The sequence below is a fragment of the Echinops telfairi genome, unplaced genomic scaffold (genome assembly GCF_000313985.2).
Source record: "Echinops telfairi isolate 266 unplaced genomic scaffold, ASM31398v2 ScPeMD7_7425;HRSCAF=8463, whole genome shotgun sequence".
Lineage (NCBI taxonomy): Eukaryota > Metazoa > Chordata > Mammalia > Afrosoricida > Tenrecidae > Echinops > Echinops telfairi.
In genome coordinates this window covers 2,852,785-2,870,915 of record NW_022111325.1, presented here as the reverse complement: position 1 = coordinate 2,870,915, position 18,131 = coordinate 2,852,785, and the positions used below count along the sequence as shown (strand labels likewise).

Below are 18,131 nucleotides of genomic sequence, written 5' to 3'. Positions count from 1 at the left end.
CTGATATCAAGGGCTCAATAGAAAGTAACTGTCTAGAAAAGAATGATGGCAACATAGGTACAAATATGCCTGATATAATTGATGTGTGAATTGCAATAAGCATTGTAAGAGCTCTCCAAAAAATGATTTTTTAAAAAAATTATAACTCAAAGAAGAGTTGACCTTAATTATAAGGATGGAGGTAAAGCTTTGGGGGCCTTCATTTGCTGACAGGGCACGACTCACAATGAGAAGTGCAGCAGTGATGACTGACTGACGGTGGCTCTTCCGGCCCAAGTCTCTAACTCCCACCAAATGACCTTTCCCTGCGTAGGTCTGGTCAGAAGATGAGGAAGATGCTGATAGGACTCACCTGTGAGTAACTGCGACCTACCCGGGATTCCCTGGAGTGGCAGCCTGCTGTGTTTAAGATGAGCCCTCTGAGAAGCAGGAGGAGGAATCTCATTACAGCAAGAGCCAGGAGGGGTGCAAGTTCTCTGAACCCGAGATCCCTGCGCAGTGAACCTCCTGGATCCAGGAGACAGCTACAATATCAGAGGAGGCAGCAGAGCCAGGAGCCAGAGAATGGAGCAGAGGGGTGGGCTTCCCGACCCAGAAAGCGAGCTAAGCTGAGTGCTTTTGTGCAGGAGGCTGGCTTGTGGAGTTGATTAACTGGGGAAGCTGGACTTGCTGACCCAGGGACGTGGCGCTGAGTGCCTCTGGGCGGAGACTCCCTGGGATGGGGTACAGCTGGGTACTGAATTCAGGGAGCAGGGTTTGCTGGCCCACGGAGCTCAGCTGACTGCCTTCAGGCTGCGCTTACGGCGGGTGGGAGTCCCCTTTGCGCATTTACTAGCAGACCTGAAACTTTGTACCACGTCCTGTAAACAACTACCCTGAGCATTTCGTACTGACATTACAACTTGTCAACCTCCTTAATAAACCCTGACTCGTGGATTTTGTCTGTGAGTTTCTGTGTAGCCATTGCAATGGATATAAGAATCCAGAGGTAAATTACAGAACATGAAGTCGGTGTACGAAGAAACAGCTTTAAGCATCCAAAGGCCATCATGCGTGGGAGAGTAGAGGTCAGTGAAACTTAATGAGATGGCCTGACCCCGGGGCTGCAACCATGGTGAGGACCGTGCAGGTGTGGGCAGTGCTTGGTCCTGCGGGGCACACCCGGGGTTGATGTGAGTCAGCACTGACGCAGCTGGATCTAACTACAACAGAAAATCCTGGATTCCTATTAGATGACTCTGCAAAAGGGTGATGTTTGACCTTCTACCTCCCATGAAGTAAAAAAGATGAACTCAAAGTCGGTTGAAGAGCTACGACTATAGATGTTTTAGACAGAAATACAGGTGTAAATCTTGGGGTTGGCAAACGTTCCTTAGATAGGAGACCAAAAGTACAAGCAAGCAAAGAAATCAGGATAAAATGAACTTCATCAGAATGAGTACTATTACAGTTCAATAAATGAAGACAACACAACTTCAGAATGGAGACAGGACCCGAAAAGACAGAGCTATGTGCCACAGACAGTACAGCCAGTAAGCACAGAAAAAGGAAATGGATGGCATGAGTCACTGGGTAAACACAAGTCAGAACCACAATGCACGGTCATTTCAAACCCACCCCCCACCCCGTCCCACCCCCCACCGCTTGAATGTCTAGAATAAGTAAGGCAGACAAGCACAAGTGCTGGAGAGGATGTGAAGAAATAAAAATCCAATACTGGTGGAACTTTAAAATGGTCCAGTTGTTTAAGAAAGCAGTTTGGCAATTCCTCACAAAGTTAAAAAAAGAGTTAACATAAAACAACAACCAAAAACGAAACAAACAAAAAGCCCCATCGCCCTAGTCTAGCAGTTTCCAATCCACAGCAGCCATGTGGGCCAAAGCAGGCCACCCCATGGGGCCTCCAAGGCTGTCCGTCTGCCACCTCTTTCCCTGCAGACACCGGCGGGTTCCAACTGCCCACCTTTCCATTCGCCGTCATGCACTTAACCACTGTGCCACTAGGGCTCCTTCAGAGTTAACCCATGACCTAATCATGCCACTCCTAAGTATATTCCCAGGAGAACTGAAAACACATGTGCACACAAAGAGTTGGCCACAACAATTTATAACCGAACCCCTCACAATTGCCCCAAAGCATAAACAACCCAGCGTCCAGCAACTGATAGAGAAGTTAAACCCAGTGTGACGAGTGCTTGTCAGTCACAAAAGGCAATGAGGTACTGACCCCCCATGCTGCCACACAGGACCCCTGAACACACCAAGAACAAAGAATCACATCATTGTGTGCTCACTTCCCGACACACCCGCTGAAGACAAATGGGTGCATAAGCAAATGTGGTGAAGAAAGCTGATGGTGCCTGGCTATCAAAAGATATAGTGTCTGGGGTCTTAAAGGCTTGAAGGTAAACAAGGGCCATCTAGCTCAGAAGCAACAAAGCCCACATGGAAGAAGCATACCAGCCTGTGTGATCATGAGGTGTCGAAAGGATCAGGTATCAGGCATCATCAGAACAAAAAAATCATATCATTGTGAATGAGGGGAGTGTGGAGTGGAGACCCAAAGCCCATCTGTAGGCAACTGGACATCCCCTTACAGAAGGGTCACGGGGAGGAGATGAACCAGCCAGGGTGCAGGGTAGCAATGATGAAACATACTTTCCTCTAGTTCTTTAATGCTTTCTCCCTGCGCGCCCCGCCCACTATCATGATCCCAATTCTACCTTACAAATCCAGCTAGACCAGAGGATGTACACTGGTACAGATAGGAACTGGAAACACAGGGAATCCAGGACAGATGATCCCTCAGGACCAGTGGTGAGAGTTGTGATACTGGGAGGGTGGAGGGAAGGTGGCGTAGAAAGGGGGAATCAATTACAAGGATCTACGTATAGCCCCCTCCCTGGGGGCGGACAACACAAAAGTGGGTCAAGGGAGACGTTGGACAGTTTAAGACATGACAAAATAATAAAAATTTATAAATTATCAAGGGTTCATGGGGAGGGAGGGGGAAAATGAGGAGCTGATACCAAGGGCTCAAGTTATCATGTTTTGATAATGATAATGGCAACAAATGTACAAATGGCAACAAATTGACATAGTGGATGGATGTATGGATTGTGATAAGAGTTGTAGGGGCCTCCAATAAAATGATTAAAAAAAAAAAGTTCAGCATCTATTTATATTCATGTTCAGAGAAAACTTGCAGAAAACTAAGAAGAAAGAGGGATTTTCTTCACAAACCCAAACTATGTACCTAAGACATAGAATAAACATCAGAGAGAACTGCAGGAACAAGACAAAGATGCCGATGCCACAGCTCAGTTCAACCAGTCTCACATCAGGATAAAAACCAACAAAGCAGGGGTAAAGGTCTGTCAGGGGACTGGCACATTCTGCTGATGAAGTGACCAGCAATAGAGAAAACCCATTAATGAACAGACACTCAGAAATGGTGAGTCCCACAACATTCTATAGTGCCTTAATGCTTCCTCCCGCTCCCCACTATCATGACCCCAGGTCTACCTTAAACCCGGCTAGTCCGGAGCATGTACACTGGTACAGATAAGAGCTCTCAACTCGGAATCCAGGACAGATGACCCCCTTGAGAACGGTAATGGGAGTAGTGATACCATGAGGGTAGGGGGAAGGTGGGGAGAGAAAGGAGGAACCGATCACAATGATCGACATATAACACCTCCCCTCTTGAGGGGGGTGAACAACATAATTATGGGTGAAAAGATGGTATAAGATATAAAAATAATAATAATAGTTCATAATTTTTCTTTTATTTACATCTCTTAGCACAATCCATATATTCATCCAGTGTCAAGCATGTTTGCACATATGCCACTATCATTTTCAAAGCATTCTCTTCCCACTTGAGCCCCTGATATCAGCTCCCCATTTCTTCCCCCTCCCTTCCCCACCTGCCCTCCCTCACAAACCCTTGTTAAGTTATAGATGATTATTTTCATATCTTATATCGTCCTCCATCGCACCTCACCCACTTTTCTGTTACTCTTTCCCCTGGGAGGGGGTTAGATAGGTTGATCCTTGTGATGGATTCCCCCTTTCTCGCCCCACCCTCCCCTAATCCTCCTGGTATCTCTACTCTCCTTGACCCTGAGGGGTTTATCTATCCTGGACTCCCTGTGTTTGGGGCTCTTATCTGTAGCAGTGTGCATGTTCTGGTCTAATCCAACTTGTAAGGTAGAATTGAGGTCATGATGGTGGGGGGAAGGAAGCACCAAAGAACTAGAGGAAAGTTGTGTTTCATCGGTGCTATATTGCACCCTGACTGGCTCATCTCTTCCCTGTGAACCCTCTGTGAGGAGATGTCCAATTGTCTACAGATGGGCACTGGGTCTCCACTCCATGCCCCCCACCTCTGCCCCTTTCACATTGGGTATGATTTTGTTCTGGGTCTTAGATGCCTGGTACCTGATCTCATTGACACCTCATGACCACACAGGCTGGTGTGCTTCTTCCATGTGGGCTTTGTTGCTTCTGAGCTAGATGGCCGCTTGATTACCTTCAAGCCTTTAAGACCTCAGATCATGTCGGGAAGGTAAGCATCACAGAATGCCAGATTGTTAGAACAAAGTGTTCTTGTGTTGATGGAGTACTTAGGTGGAAGCCCAATGTCCATCTGCAACCTTAATTCTTAACATGTAAATATGAGCACATAGTTCTATTCCCCTCTCGTTTTATATACATATATATTTACATATGCACATGCCTGTATTTAGACCTCTATGTCTAAATGTCCTTTGCCTCCTGGTACCTTCCTCTAGTTCCTTTTACTTTCCTCTTGTCCCACCATCATGTTCGACCTTCATTCGGGTTTAGTAATTCCTCACTGCTACATTGCCCTTGATTAAGCCCCACTAGGCATCCTATGCCCTTCTTTCCATTGATTTTAGTTCACTTGTTGTTCCCTTGTCCCTGGGTTGGTTTCTCTCTCTCTCTCTCACACACACACACACACACACACACACACACACACACACACACACATACCCCTCCCCTTCTCCCGTATCCCCCCAAGAACCACTGGTCCCATTCTTTTCATCTCTGAATTACTTATCCCACCTATCTTATCTAGATAGACATACAGATACTTTAATAAGTGCAAACACCAGGCAAAGCCAAAAAAAATAGTTTATAATTTATCAAGGAGTCACGAGGGTGGGAGGGTGGAGGAGGGAAGGGAAAAAATTAGGAATTGATACCAAGGGCTCAAGTAGAAAGCAAATGTTCTGAAAATGATGATGGCAACTTATGTACAAATATGCTTGACACAATTGATGTATGGACTGTTCTAAGAGCTGTAAGAGACCCCAATAAAATGATTTATAAAAAAGAGAGAGAGAAGTGAGTCTACCAACGGCAGGAAGGGTAGATAAATGAGTGTTTTCACCCAATGGAAAATGACCCAGCAAGAAGAAGTGTGAGGAACAGAAGGATTTCTCTTGTCTCCCCAAAATATATGCCAGATTTAGCTTGAGAATGATTGTTCACTAGGCAGCGAAAGTAGGTCAGAGGTTATTCTCCCTAACATGAGCCATCTAGACTATTAGTCTGACTCACCCTAAATAAGGCCCACTCCCCTCTGATAAGGATAGCGGTTGTCTGTTTACTTGTAGGAGATACCAGAGAGGGCAAACCCGCCCAAGGATGACCGAGGTTAGGTAGCCATTATCAGCTGTCTAGATCAAGCAGACACCACTGTTTATCCCACAACAAATGTGGGCACACCCCTAGGTCATCCCCCTCCTATTGATTGTATTGCCTATGTTGCTACCCCTCCCTGTGACTTAGGTTATTGTCTGCTATCAGGGGACTTGCATAGTAGTTGTCTGTTTTATTGTATGAGACACCAGAATGATCAAACTTGTTCAAGAATGAATTGTATTGCCCCTTCCTGTGATGTATGACTCTGTAATCAGTTAGCCCTAAAGTGATATGCTCGGTGGTTAGCAATAAATAATGAGGCTCCCTGGTTCTCGGGAGGGTGGCTGGAGAAGGTGGCTAAAGAGGACGAGGCAGCGGCTTCTTCTCTGACGGTTAAGTCCCCTCCACGAGGACCATCAACCAGGGCTAAGGTGAGCGATGCTACCATGAATTGCATCTGACTCCATTACTTGACTCCATCCTTTAACTCTCATGCTCTCTATGACTTTACTATAATCTCTACTTATTATCGCTGTACAATTGCGCCTACCGAGCCTGTGATGTTTTGTGGGGTTCCCTCTTCCCTTTAACCCCACAAAGAAGGAGCAAGCTACATCCACCAACACAGATGCCTCTCCCAGGGGAGGCTGAGGAAAAGACGCCAGCTATGAAACAAGTTATTATATGACTCACTTAAATGAAGTTACAACCACCACCACAGACAGACACATGGATCCACAGGAACAGAAGTCAGGGAGGAAAGTGGTTTCCCTGGATGAAGAACATAAGGTGGGAAGGGGGCTTCAGGGTCTCCTGAAGTTTTGATAATATTTCTTAAATCTAGATACTGATTACATGGGTGTGCTCATTTGGTAAAACAGTATCAAGCTATTTGAGTACTTTTGTGAAAGGAGTATTAAAAAATGAACCAACCCCCTTACTATCAACTCCCAGTAGCCCAAGGTTGTGAATCCTTATGGGAACAGACAGCCTCCTTCTTTCCCCATTGAGTGGCAATTGGGTCTGAACCACTGACCTTGCGGTTAGCAGTCCAGTGCATGCCCCACAGCACCACCTAATCTGAATACTTTTAAAAGAATGTTAGACTTTAAAAACGTTTCCCCAAAAGGAGAGTTAATAAGGTCACTGCTCAACAAGAGGTAGCGAGCTTGTGTGGAGTGATGGAAGAGTTTCAGGAACAGACAGGGATGGCCGTAGCCCAACACTGTCAGTACTGTTACCACTGACGGTACCCTTAAAGAGGTGGAAATGGCCACTTTTACGTTAGATGCATTTTACCACATTAAAATTTAAAAAGAAAAAGAAACAGAAGAGAAGGTTGCCACACTCAGAGTTATTTTACAAAAGCCAATCATTTCACTAAAACAGTGTTTCCCAGAGTGGGCACTACCGCCCCGAGGGTGCCGGAGCAACCCAGGGGTCTGTCAAAGCAGATAGCTACCCTTTCCCTCTCTGCCTCGTCAGGTGCTATATATAGCACACTATAGCACACAAGTGTTTTCTGGCCGGGGGGGTGCTGAGTAATTTTTTTTTCTCGAGGGGGTAGTAGGCCAAATAAGTTTGGGAACCTATGTTCTAAACTATCGATGACTAACTCAAAAAGAAACAAGAGGCTACAAAGAACGCACACGTTCTCTAAAAAGCACTTTAAAGCCCTGCTCCCAGCCAGTCAATTCCCACTCTACAGGGCAGGGCAAACCTGTTCGGTGGGGCTGCTGAGAGGGGAATCTTTCTGGAAGCCGACTGCCCTAGCTTTCTCCCGGGGCGTGGCTGGTGGGAGAAGCGGCTAGGGGCTTCAGACCAGAAGCTGAGCGCTTCACCACTGGGCGCTACCAGGGCTCTTGACAACGCTCCTGAGACATGAAAGGCAATCTGACTAAAAGGAACAGATTCTATCATGTTTGTGGTTGGATGACATCATCATAGAGATGTCAGGTTCCCCAAATGGATGTAGTAGTCTGGTACAAACCCAACCCAAATTACATACAAATGTTCTGAGAAACCAAAGCCAGTCTACAGTTTCAAAGGAAAATCCAAGGTCCACAAATGGCCGAGCCACTTGAGAGAGAAGAGAAAAGAGGGGGACTTGCGGCACCAGGCGAAGGTTTGAAGGCCTGCCTGCACTGGCCTCCAGGGAGCCATGGCAGGGTAATGGGTAAATGCTTGGCTGGTAACAGAAAGGTTGGCAGTTCAATCCACCTGGCTGCTCCTGGCAATTGGCTTCCGGCTTCTGTACAGATTCCAGCCAAGATGACCAACCGTATTGGGTGATCCTATTCAGTACACATGAGGTGGCCAGAAGTCAGCGCTGGGCATGATGGCCGGCAAGAAGCACTGGCACAGAGACTGCAAGGAACGAGACCCCAGGGTGACCCCAGGGTGTGGGGAGGGGCTTGCTCTACTATAAAACAACGGGACTGTGAGCTGTTATCGTTGCCTGTATAACTGAAAACACTAGAAAACAAAGATCACCGAGACTACAACTTTAAACTTTAATCCAGAGAAATGAACGATTTAAGGGCAAAAGTAAAATGATAAAAACATTGAAGAATATCTTTGTAATCTAGGTGTGGGGAGTACATAATCTTTATAAACAAGACCCCACCAGCACAAACCATAAGGTGGATGAAAAAGAATACATATAATTACATGAAAATTAAAGATGTACAAATTTAAATCGATCAGGCAATAGTTAGCAATTTAGTATGATGGTGTGAAGGCTGGTTGGTCCAAAGTCTTAAAAAGCAGTCACAAGAATCCATACAGCTTGGCCGGCCCGTTGTGTCATCTTCTTGGGGTCAATTGTAAACAATTAAAATCTGGGTTGGCAGAATGCAGGACAGATAAACCCTCAGGACCAGTATTGGGAGTAGCACTTCCAGGAGGGAGGGAGAAGGTGAGGGGAGAAGGGGGAGACCAATCTCAATGGTTGATATGCAACACCTCCCCCCAGGGGGATGAACAACAGAAATGTGGGTGAAGGGAGAGAGCAGACAGTGTAAAATAGGAAAATAAAAATAATTTATAAATTATCAAGGGTTCACGAGAGTGGGAGGGTGGAGGGGAAAAAAAGAGGAGCTGACACCAAGGGCTCAAGTAGAAAGAAAATGTTTTGGAAATGTTGATGGCAACATACGGGCTTGCTACAACTGATGTTTGGATTGTTATAAGAGCTGTAAGAGTCCGAATAAAATGATTTAAAAATAAATAAATATGGCAACATACAACAAAATAAATCTGTGTTGGTCTTTTTAAAAATGTATTCTTCACAGGGCAAGATATGACAAAATACCAATTTATAAACTATCAAGGGCGCATGCGGGAGGGGGGAGCGGGGAGGGAGGGGAAAAATGAGGACCTAATGTCGGGGGTTTAAATGGAGAGAAAATGTTTTGAGAAACGATGTACAAATGCGCTTTACACAATTGATGTGTGTATGGATTGGGATAACAGTTGTATGAGCCCCTAATAAAATGTTAAATAAATAAATAAATAAATAAAAGTACATACATTTAAAAAAAAAAAAAGAAATAAATAAAATTTCTTACAGAAATTTGAAAAAAAAAATGCATTCTTCAAAGAGCACTGCAGACAGTTAACAGCTGATAGAAAAGGATATTTGCTTCAGTCTAAAACTGCCACGGAATTGATTTCCGGACTATACTAGGAACTCAAGATGAAAAAACCCCACTGAAAGAGCAATTTTAAAATTGAGGTCAGAAAGAAAAGGCTGGAGGAAATGGGTAGGCAGTTTTCAGAAGAGGAAACTCAAGTGGCTGACAAGCCCAGCGGGAAATAACCACACTGACGAGAACAAAGGTGGCCAGGTGGCACCATGGACGAAGCACTGGACTGCTAATGGCAAGGTCGGTGGTTCAAACCGCCAGGTGCTCCAAGGGAGAAAGACTAGGCTGCCTGCTCTCATGAAGATTTAGTCTCAGAAACCCTAAGGCACAGATCTAGTCGGACCTACAAGGTTGCGATGAGCCAGGATCACCTGGACGGGCAGTATGTAGGTTTGTGAGGAAATAAGGGCCCGTCCCATGAAAACGGTACTAAGCTGGCTCTTTCACACACCTGTCAGGTGAGCACTAGCATGGTGCATGCTGCCCAGTGATGGTGAGGACGCAGGGGATAAGTACTCTCAAAAAACCCCAAACAAACAAACTACTTCCCTGGAAAACCATCTGGCAAAATTCAGGGAGGAGTGAACTCTGGCCAGGTGGACTGAGCCTGGAGGAGTCTTCTTGTGCGTCCCCTCGTGGAGGTCAGCTCCCCGAGCGGCCTTCAAACTATTTGCGGACAAGTTTTACTGTCTTTGAATTCCATTTCTCCATGAACTGTCTGAGGCTTCCTTGCACATCTCAGAGAATCCGGGGCTGTCGTCCAGGGAATGCCCAAGAGTACTCACCATTGGGGTGTAATCTGTGGAGGAGGGCGGGACGGGCGTCTAGGAAGGGGCTGGGTTTGTGGTGGCCACAGAACGTGGAATGACAAGCAGCCCGAGCAGTTCGGAACCATATGCACTCACATTTATGGTTAGACTTTTGAAAAATGGTTCATAATAACATCCACGTGAATTAAGAACACACAGAGAGAGAACCCAATCTTTTACAAAGATGCAAACCTATTCAAATACGGCTTCCTCACGCATACTCTCCCCACGGCTCTCTAGTCCCTCACCCTGATGGGTGTTTCCCACTGGCCCGAGAACCCACGGGCGCAGCCACCTTGTCATTATGGTATACAAACACCCCCACTGGGAATACATGAGTGGGAGGTACCTGACGTGGGTAGAGGGGTGCAAGCACATGAGGGGAGGGGGCAAAAGAAAACAAGGCCTTGCTTCAACAGATAAGGATGTACACAAAAATCATGATCGATTCTTTTTTCAAACTCACACCTAGGCTGTCCCGGCCCTGAGGAGCTGTACTGGTTTCCCCTCTCCTCCAGCCGGGTCTACAGCTAAGCAGGCTGCTGCCAGTTCCTCTAACATCCTGACTCCCTCAGAGCCACATGCCCTTTGGTGCATACACTCTTCCTACAGGACGGGGACGTTGGCCCCCTCTCAGCCTTCAAGCTTCAGCTCAGTCCTCCTGGAGGACTCCCCTGGCTATTCGAGCCAGGGTTTCTCTGCCCCTCAGGCTATGTGGCACGAAGCAGTAGCTTACCAAGTTCTGGGAGCCTCCTGTTCACAGCCTGTCTCTGCCCAATAAATAACTGCTCCAGGAGGACAGGGACTTTATCTGCTCTATGGCTCCCCCAGCACCCCAACACAGTGCCTGGTACAAAGTATACCCCACTACCGTCAAGTCCATGCCAACTCATAACCACCCCCTTGGGCAGAACTGCCCCGGAGTTTCCAAGGCTGTCATCTTTATGGAAACTGACGGCCACATCTTTCTCCCCGGGAGCAGCTGGCAGGTCCACCAAAGCTCTGAGGAGGCTCGCAAATGTTTGCTGAGTGACTCAGCGAGGGAGGAGAAGGCGCATAGATCTATGCAGGGCGGTAAAGGCCAGCCACAGGAGGGACTGCGGTTGGGAGGAGGGGGGAGGTTTCATGAGGGCACAGAACAGAGGCTGTGGGACACAGGGGTGCATGGAGACGCTTTGTGGCCCTGGCACCTCTCTTGAAGTTCTGGGCTCAGGGTTTCTGCACTGGTGTGCTGAGATCACGGGTGTCACTTTTCCTTTAAATGCCCAACACCGTTACACAATGATTAAGGTATTTCTTTTATATAAAATTATTTTTTTTAAAGCAACAAAAAGCAGGTCATTAAAAAAATGTGTTCCTTTCTCCGGTAACACATTTACAGCTCATAACCTCCCAGTAAGGAAGAAATATTAGCTATATGAGCGTACTGCTAGCGAATACTCTCAATGCGATGGGCAGACGCGCTGCCACAGGGGGCTTCCAGTACAGCAGCAATTGTGAGGGCGGCGCAGGACGGACGGGCATTCTTTCCATCTGTCGTGCATAGGATGACTAGGGTCCGAACGCCTCCACGTCACCTAACAGCAGCTGCAGCTAATACTCTGATGTTTTTCCTTCTGATGAGGAGTGGAGGCACAGAGCGGTTACGTCTGGCTCCCTCAGTAGTTCGGCCAGGATTGGAGTTCTGATCTAATTTCAAAGCCTGTGATCTTTCCTTTCAACCAACTAAAAATTTAATTTAAAATAAACCTATTGGTAGATTAAAAAAAAAAAAAAAGGCTCGTTGTCCCCAGTGCAGGAGCTCCGGGGTGCGGTGGTTACGCGCTGGTTGCTGCGGTGCAAACGCACCCGCCTCTGCGGAACCGGCGGCGGGCACGTCTATCGGTCAAGGCCACAGCGACGGCTCTGGTGTCTAGAGTTCGGGTCCCAGGTGCTACACGTTGCGCGCGTGGGTAAAGACCACGGACGCTATTTAGGTCCGACCACGGGCGGCCCTGGCGCGAGGACCCGCCCCGCCGCCGCCCACGTGACCGCTAGCCCTGATCTCGCGAGACTTGGGCGGTGGGCCAGCCCCGAACACGCCCACTCCGGCTCACGGTCCCCCGCTTTACCTTCCGGCAGCGACGAGCTTCTGGAGGAACGTGTCCACCATGGTGTCGAGCAGCTTCACTCTCGAAACGGGGGTGCCAGGTGGCGCCGAGTCCGGGGGCAGGCCCTCCGGCGCGCGCTCCTCACGGCCACTACCCGCATCCCTGCCGCTCGCTTCGGCCATGTTGAAGCTGAACCGCCAAATCGCACTGGTCCTGTCATCCCGCCCACCGAGCCCCCCTATTGGCTGCTTCCGTCACTGGCGGCTCCTGATTGGAGAAGCTGAAATGTCGATCACCAGGCTCCGCGGGACCAGGGAGAGGAAACTGGAGGCGGAAGGTTTAAACCGAGAGGAGACCGTTGACCAACGTACTTTTCCCACGGTTTGGGCGACATAAGCATAATCCAATGCACATGGGCTCAGTAAAAACTTTTAATTTCACTTCGAAGACTTCGTACAGTGCAGCAGCGAAAACTCAGTTAATATTCACAAGTCTATCAAATGTTCAATGAGCCTGCATTTTCACCACCCCCACCTCAATACTCCCATCAGGTTGCCTGCCTTGCCCCGTCCCGCCCCCAAAGTTCGTTTTGGCCAGGAACCAATGTAGCACAGTCCAGCTGGCCAGACCTCCAGTTCTGGGGACCTGGAAGTCCACTTTCCACCCACTGGATAGGACTCCCCCAGATGTCTTCAGCAAACCCAATCCCAATCCCTTAAATGTAGTCAACGAAAAGGTGGGGCCAGGAGCCGCCTTAATTATCCACACAACAGCCTTTAAATTGTGAGAGAAAGACAAGACAAAGGCTCTGTGGCACTGTACTCGGAATCATGGGAGCGCCACCCTTCAGACTTGAGAGGCCGGGCCGCTCCCTGTCAGTGATACTTGACCCGCCAGCCACAGTGGGGAAGAACTGAAGGTAAGTTTCTCAGAGAGGAAGGAGGCAAGTGAGAATCAATCTACATATTGGTAGTTCTTCGGATAAAAGGGTGACGGGTGGGAAGACTGGGGATGATCTGTGAGCCCAACCCTTTGGATAGCCACCTGGTAGAAATGGGAGGACTCCCCTGATAAAGTGCAGGAAGAGAGAAAATAATGGGGAACCCTCAGAGACGCAGACCAAGATGGGCAGTGTTGGTGGTAAAAGCAGATACACTTGTCGGGTTCTGATCTGGCCAGGGTGAAAGAATGAATACAGGGCAGCCTTAGGCGTGTCCAGGCTTTAGGTAGCTAGCACCTTTCAAAGTGGCACCATGGCCTTGCCCAGTGGGTGGGACCAATGAGAAGGCTTGGGGGCTCGTCCAGGCCAGATGTCTCCAGTAGAAACCTAGGATTCCAAGTGCTGCCACCTTCTGCCCACTGCCCCACTCTGCTTGCAGCACAGGCTGGGTGGAGGAGCCGGGGAGGGAACCTGGGCAAGGGGGAGAGCCTGCCTCCCAGCTCTGCTCCCAGGAGAGATCCACAGAGAGTCTCGGCAGCATCAGGCTGGTAGATGCACTGGTCGTGGTAGAAGTGAATTCCTGGCCCACTCTTTATTGTCCCCCACAGGTACCATGATTAGGATAGCGATTCGCATCAGGGAGAAAGAAAACCCCAAGCTGCTCCACATCTCGAGATTCCCCCTAGTGAGACGGCATTTGCTACCGTGTGAGTCCCAGTGATGAGTATGTGTGTGTGTGTGTGTGTGTGTGTGTGTGTGTGTGTGTGTCTAGGCTGCCAGGGGCTGCCAACCTCTGCCGCTCTCTGCCAGGCTTGGCTCAGCTGGTATCCTGGGAGGAGATATGCCATACTCTCTTCTGGATGCTTCCCAAACGAACCATTCTCTCAACCTGACTTCCCAGGTCTAATGTGCCCGCCGGCAGCCATCCTGTCCCGGGGCTCCTGGGATGTGTGGGATAGAGAACAGGGACTGAGGAAAAAAGCTGCATAATAGCTTTCATTTGTCTGAGGAAGGAGTCGGCTCCACCTGCGTGTGTTTTAGCAAGACTAAGAGCATCTCGCCTGCTTCACAGAGGTTACTAACGGGACCATCACTCTCCCCCACCTATTAATTCCTCGAAAGAGAGGCTATGTTCTCTGGCGTTTTTGCTACGTGGACTCCCGGTACAGTGTCTGGCACCTTGCCCCGACGAAGGGCCGTGGACTGATGGCGCTGTGTAGGGCGCAGACAGTAAGCCCATAAGGGAGGGGTGGGGAGGCAAACAAGCTCTATGTACAGCTCTTAAGAGCCCAGGAGGGCTAGCTGCTGGGGGGTTCCTTAGGATGAGAACGAGTACAGGGACTGAGTGAGGGAGCCCAGTTTGGCAAGAGAATTAAAAATCATGGGGACAGGGGGTCCCGGCTTGGAACCTCTTCAGCAAGAGCAGTTCGGTCTCTGTCCTTGGGCCCAGACAAGCCACCTGGCTCAGGGCAGGGCTGGGTGTGTGCTGGGGGCACCGGAGAGGGTGCTATCCTCCTCACTCTGCCCCAGACCAGTAGTGTGGGAAACGGCAGGCTTCTCTCCCCACCACGGGTTACCAGTGTCTCGAATCCACCAGCTCAGGCCGCAAGCTGAGCTTCTTGAGGCTCTCATAGCCCACCACGATGACGATGGTGGAGGGCGTGGCGGAGATGATTCTGGCCGACAGGCCCTTCATGAGGCCCCAAGGCCCCTCCTCTGCCATCAGCTGTCTGAAGGTCAGGATGATGGAGTTCTTGCCCTCAACCTGGAAAAGTCAACACAGCAAAGGGCTATGAATGGCAGGCAACGTCCAGCGGGGGAAGAGCTGGACTTGGGAGCCAGAGGGCTGGGTTGTTTCTGAGGGTCGGGGACTTCGCACAGGCTTTGGTGCCACTTGCCTGGGTCTGAATCCTGCTCCCTAAGGTACTACCCGCCCCATAACCTCTCTGCCTCTGTGTCTTTCAGTCCAGAACGAATAAACAAAAAGAACGCGCAAGCGTAAGACTACGCATAAATGCTGAAAACAGTGCCTGGCAGACAGTCGGCTACGACTGATAAGCTGGAGCCCTGGTGGTGCTGGTTAAACGCAAGGTTGGAAGTTCAAACCCAGCAGCCAATCTAAAGGAGAAAGATGAGGCTAGCTGCTCCTATAATGATCTACTACGGATCATTGATAAGGCAGACCCTTATCTGCATTGATAAGGGTCAGTATGAGTCAGAATCGGCTAATGACAGTGGGTTTGGGTTTTATTTTCGGGATCACTGATAAGGCATAGAGTTATGAGCCTTCAGACTGGATGCTTCTTTCTGACCCCAGGGAGGCGGGATGAAATCTCCAGGGGCTCAGAGGCCTCAATCCAGGATATTGATTGTGATCACCTCAGTCCTGCTGGACCCTCAGCGTAGCGCGTGCCCCTTCATCCCTCATATCCCAGGATGCCTGTGGCTTGCCATCCCCATCCCACTGGAGGCCTGGCCGAGACAGCATCTTTTCTCTCAACAGCCCCCTGCCCACCATGGAACAGACTCCATTCTCAGAGGGCAACCCCCTCGGACTCTCAGGGGACGCAGCCATAGCTGTGGCCGGATGACAGTTCAAGAAGCCCCCAACTTACGATGCATGTGAGTTATGACCAACTTCACTTGAGACCTCTGCTGTTTTTTCCTTCCCTCTACTGTCAGTAATATGCACTGCGTTCCATGTGGCAGCGTGCAATTTGCTGACGTGACCACTCTCATGCCAACCCGAGACAAAGATGGATGTAGAAAGTACTGATGATAAAAGGCAATAGTGAAAATGGAAAAAAAAAATGTAGTGAAGTATTTGACTTATGTCAGAGCTGACTTATGACAGTTATGGGAACCCCATCGCAAGTCAGGGAACTTCCTGGACAGGAGGGAAGAGGGCTGTGAGGAAGGGGTAGGGAGGAAGAAGGAGGCATGCTTAGCTGTGGACGTGAGCACCTTCTGAAGTTGCTACAGCATGGGGAGGTGTGGACAGGGAGTGCGTGTCAGCGTTTTCTCTCCCCTCCCCTCCCCTCCCTGCCATAGCCCAGTGACGTCACCATCCAACACCCCTTTCACCATTGTCTCCCCGCTACTCCAGTCACGCCTGACAAGTCCCCCTTCTTTCCACCTAAATTTTTATGTTCTTGATGCAGGTGATAGTGTCGTTACGCCTTTGCGCTGACTGAAGGCAGGGGCTCTCAACTCGGGCAACACCAGCACAGCTCTGCCCGAGTCCACGCGGAGCACTCTGGGAAGCTTCCTCAAGCAGAGCCACTCCCCCGGCTGTGGGAGTTCGAGGCCTTGCGGAGACACAGCAGCTGTATGACGTGGGCAGAACGAGGTATTTCTAGTAGGCACGTGCAGAAGCTTGCCCGGTCGCTCTGTAAAAGGTGACAGGCGACGCCAGAGGAGAGTCTGCGTGAAAGCGGTGAGCGTTCTGGAGGGGTGTGTAAAGGGGCAAAAGCGTGCCAGGCGGCAGAGAGTGTGAGAGACATTCTGGGTGCTTGCCCTGCCCAGCGGTCTCTGTAGAGGGTCAGCAGCAACCACAGGAAGGGACGTGGGTGACCGAGAGCAGGCTGGCCAGGCTTAGGGCCATGAGGCAAGGTGGTCACAAAGTGCTCCAGGACCTGGGTCATGCTTACTTAGGAAGGAGGAGGAAAAGGTGGGTCTCACCTGCACACGGGTTCGGATGACATCCATGGGATTGGTGAGGATGGAGGCAGTGGCTGCGGCCAGGGGCCCTGAGACGGCTTGGAAGACAATGTGTGGGCATTCCTTAGGACAGAGGTGTGAGAGCTGCTCTGGAATCAGAGGAAAGACAGGGCCTTAAGACATGAGGCACCCACCTCTCACCAGCACTGAGAGCAAAGCTCAAAACAGGTCTACAACGACGCCCCTCACTGACCCATAGTGCATCGAGGGGCAACACTGGAGGCACAGGGCAGGATTAGGCTCTATCTGACCCCACCACACCAGGGTGAAATGCTAAGGACGTGCAACAGAGCAGCAGGGGAGCAAAGCAAGGAAGTCCCTGGGGAACACCAAAAATAGACTTTGGGACCAGGTAATGGCACCCCATCAGACTCCACTGGAAAACACTCCAAAAGGTCAACAAACAGACCTGGAACTATTTATGGCATTTCTTTATTTTTGTCGGGTTTTTTTTTGCTGTTATTGTTTGGTTTTCTTTTGCTGTTTTGTTTTTCTCTGTCTTTTTTGTGTGCTTATTATTGTCTCTGCATATCTATCTAAGTAAGATAGGTGGGATAAACAATCTGGAGGAGAAAACAACAGGATCAACGGTTCCAGGGGGACATGGGAAAGAGGGAGGTGGGAAAAGGAAGTGGGTATTAATAAACCCAGGGACAAGGGAACAACAAGTGATCCAGGGTTGATGGTGAGGAGGGTGTAGGAGGCCTGGTCGGGCCTGATCAAGGGAAATGTAACAGAGAGGAATTATTGAAACCTGAATGAAGGCAGAACATGATGTAGGATAAGAGGAAAGTAAAAGGAAATAGAGGAAAGAACCAAGAGGCAAAGGTCATTTATAGCAATCTAAATATAGGCATGTACATATATAAATATATTTATAATAACAATACGGAAATAGATCTATGTACATATATTTATAAGTTTAGTATTAAGGTAGCAGATGCACATTGGGCCTCTACTCAAGTGCTCCCTCAACGTAAGAACACTTTATTCTAATCACCTGGCATTCCATGATGTTCACCTTCCTGACATGATCACTGAAGACAAAATGGGTGCATAAGCAAATGTGAATAAAGGTGATGGTGCCTGGCTATCAAAAGAGATCGCATGTGGGGTCTTAAAGACTTGAGGATAAACAAGCAGCCATCTAGCTGAGAAGCAACAAAGTCCACATGGAAGAAGCACACCAGCCTGTGTGGTCATGAGGTGTCGATGGGATCAGATATCAGGCATCAAAGACCCAGAACAA

The 18,131-nt window shown here is 49.0% G+C and overlaps 2 protein-coding genes across 5 annotated transcripts in view; both read right to left on the bottom strand.

The window, feature by feature from the left end:
• The window catches only part of LOC101645688 (polyamine-modulated factor 1), a 31,985-nt gene extending 19,581 nt beyond the window's left edge, over positions 1–12,404 (bottom strand). For both annotated transcript variants that reach the window (XM_004714696.2, XM_004714697.2), the window contains exon 1: positions 12,244–12,404. In XM_004714696.2, the coding sequence (XP_004714753.1) occupies positions 12,244–12,404 (161 nt within the window). The remainder of the gene's footprint in view (positions 1–12,243) is intronic.
• A 236-nt stretch (positions 12,405–12,640) lies between these two features.
• SLC25A44 (solute carrier family 25 member 44) overlaps positions 12,641–18,131 on the bottom strand; it is a 17,180-nt gene continuing 11,689 nt past the window's right edge. For 2 of the 3 annotated variants that reach the window (XM_045298421.1, XM_004714693.2), the window contains 2 exons: positions 16,844–16,971; positions 12,641–14,927 (listed from right to left, as the gene is read on the bottom strand). In XM_045298421.1, the coding sequence (XP_045154356.1) occupies positions 14,736–14,927; positions 16,844–16,971 (320 nt within the window). In that variant the 3' untranslated portion in view covers positions 12,641–14,735. Of the gene's footprint in view, positions 14,928–16,843; positions 16,972–18,131 lie in introns of those variants that run through there. The other variant, XM_045298422.1, reaches the window with a different exon arrangement.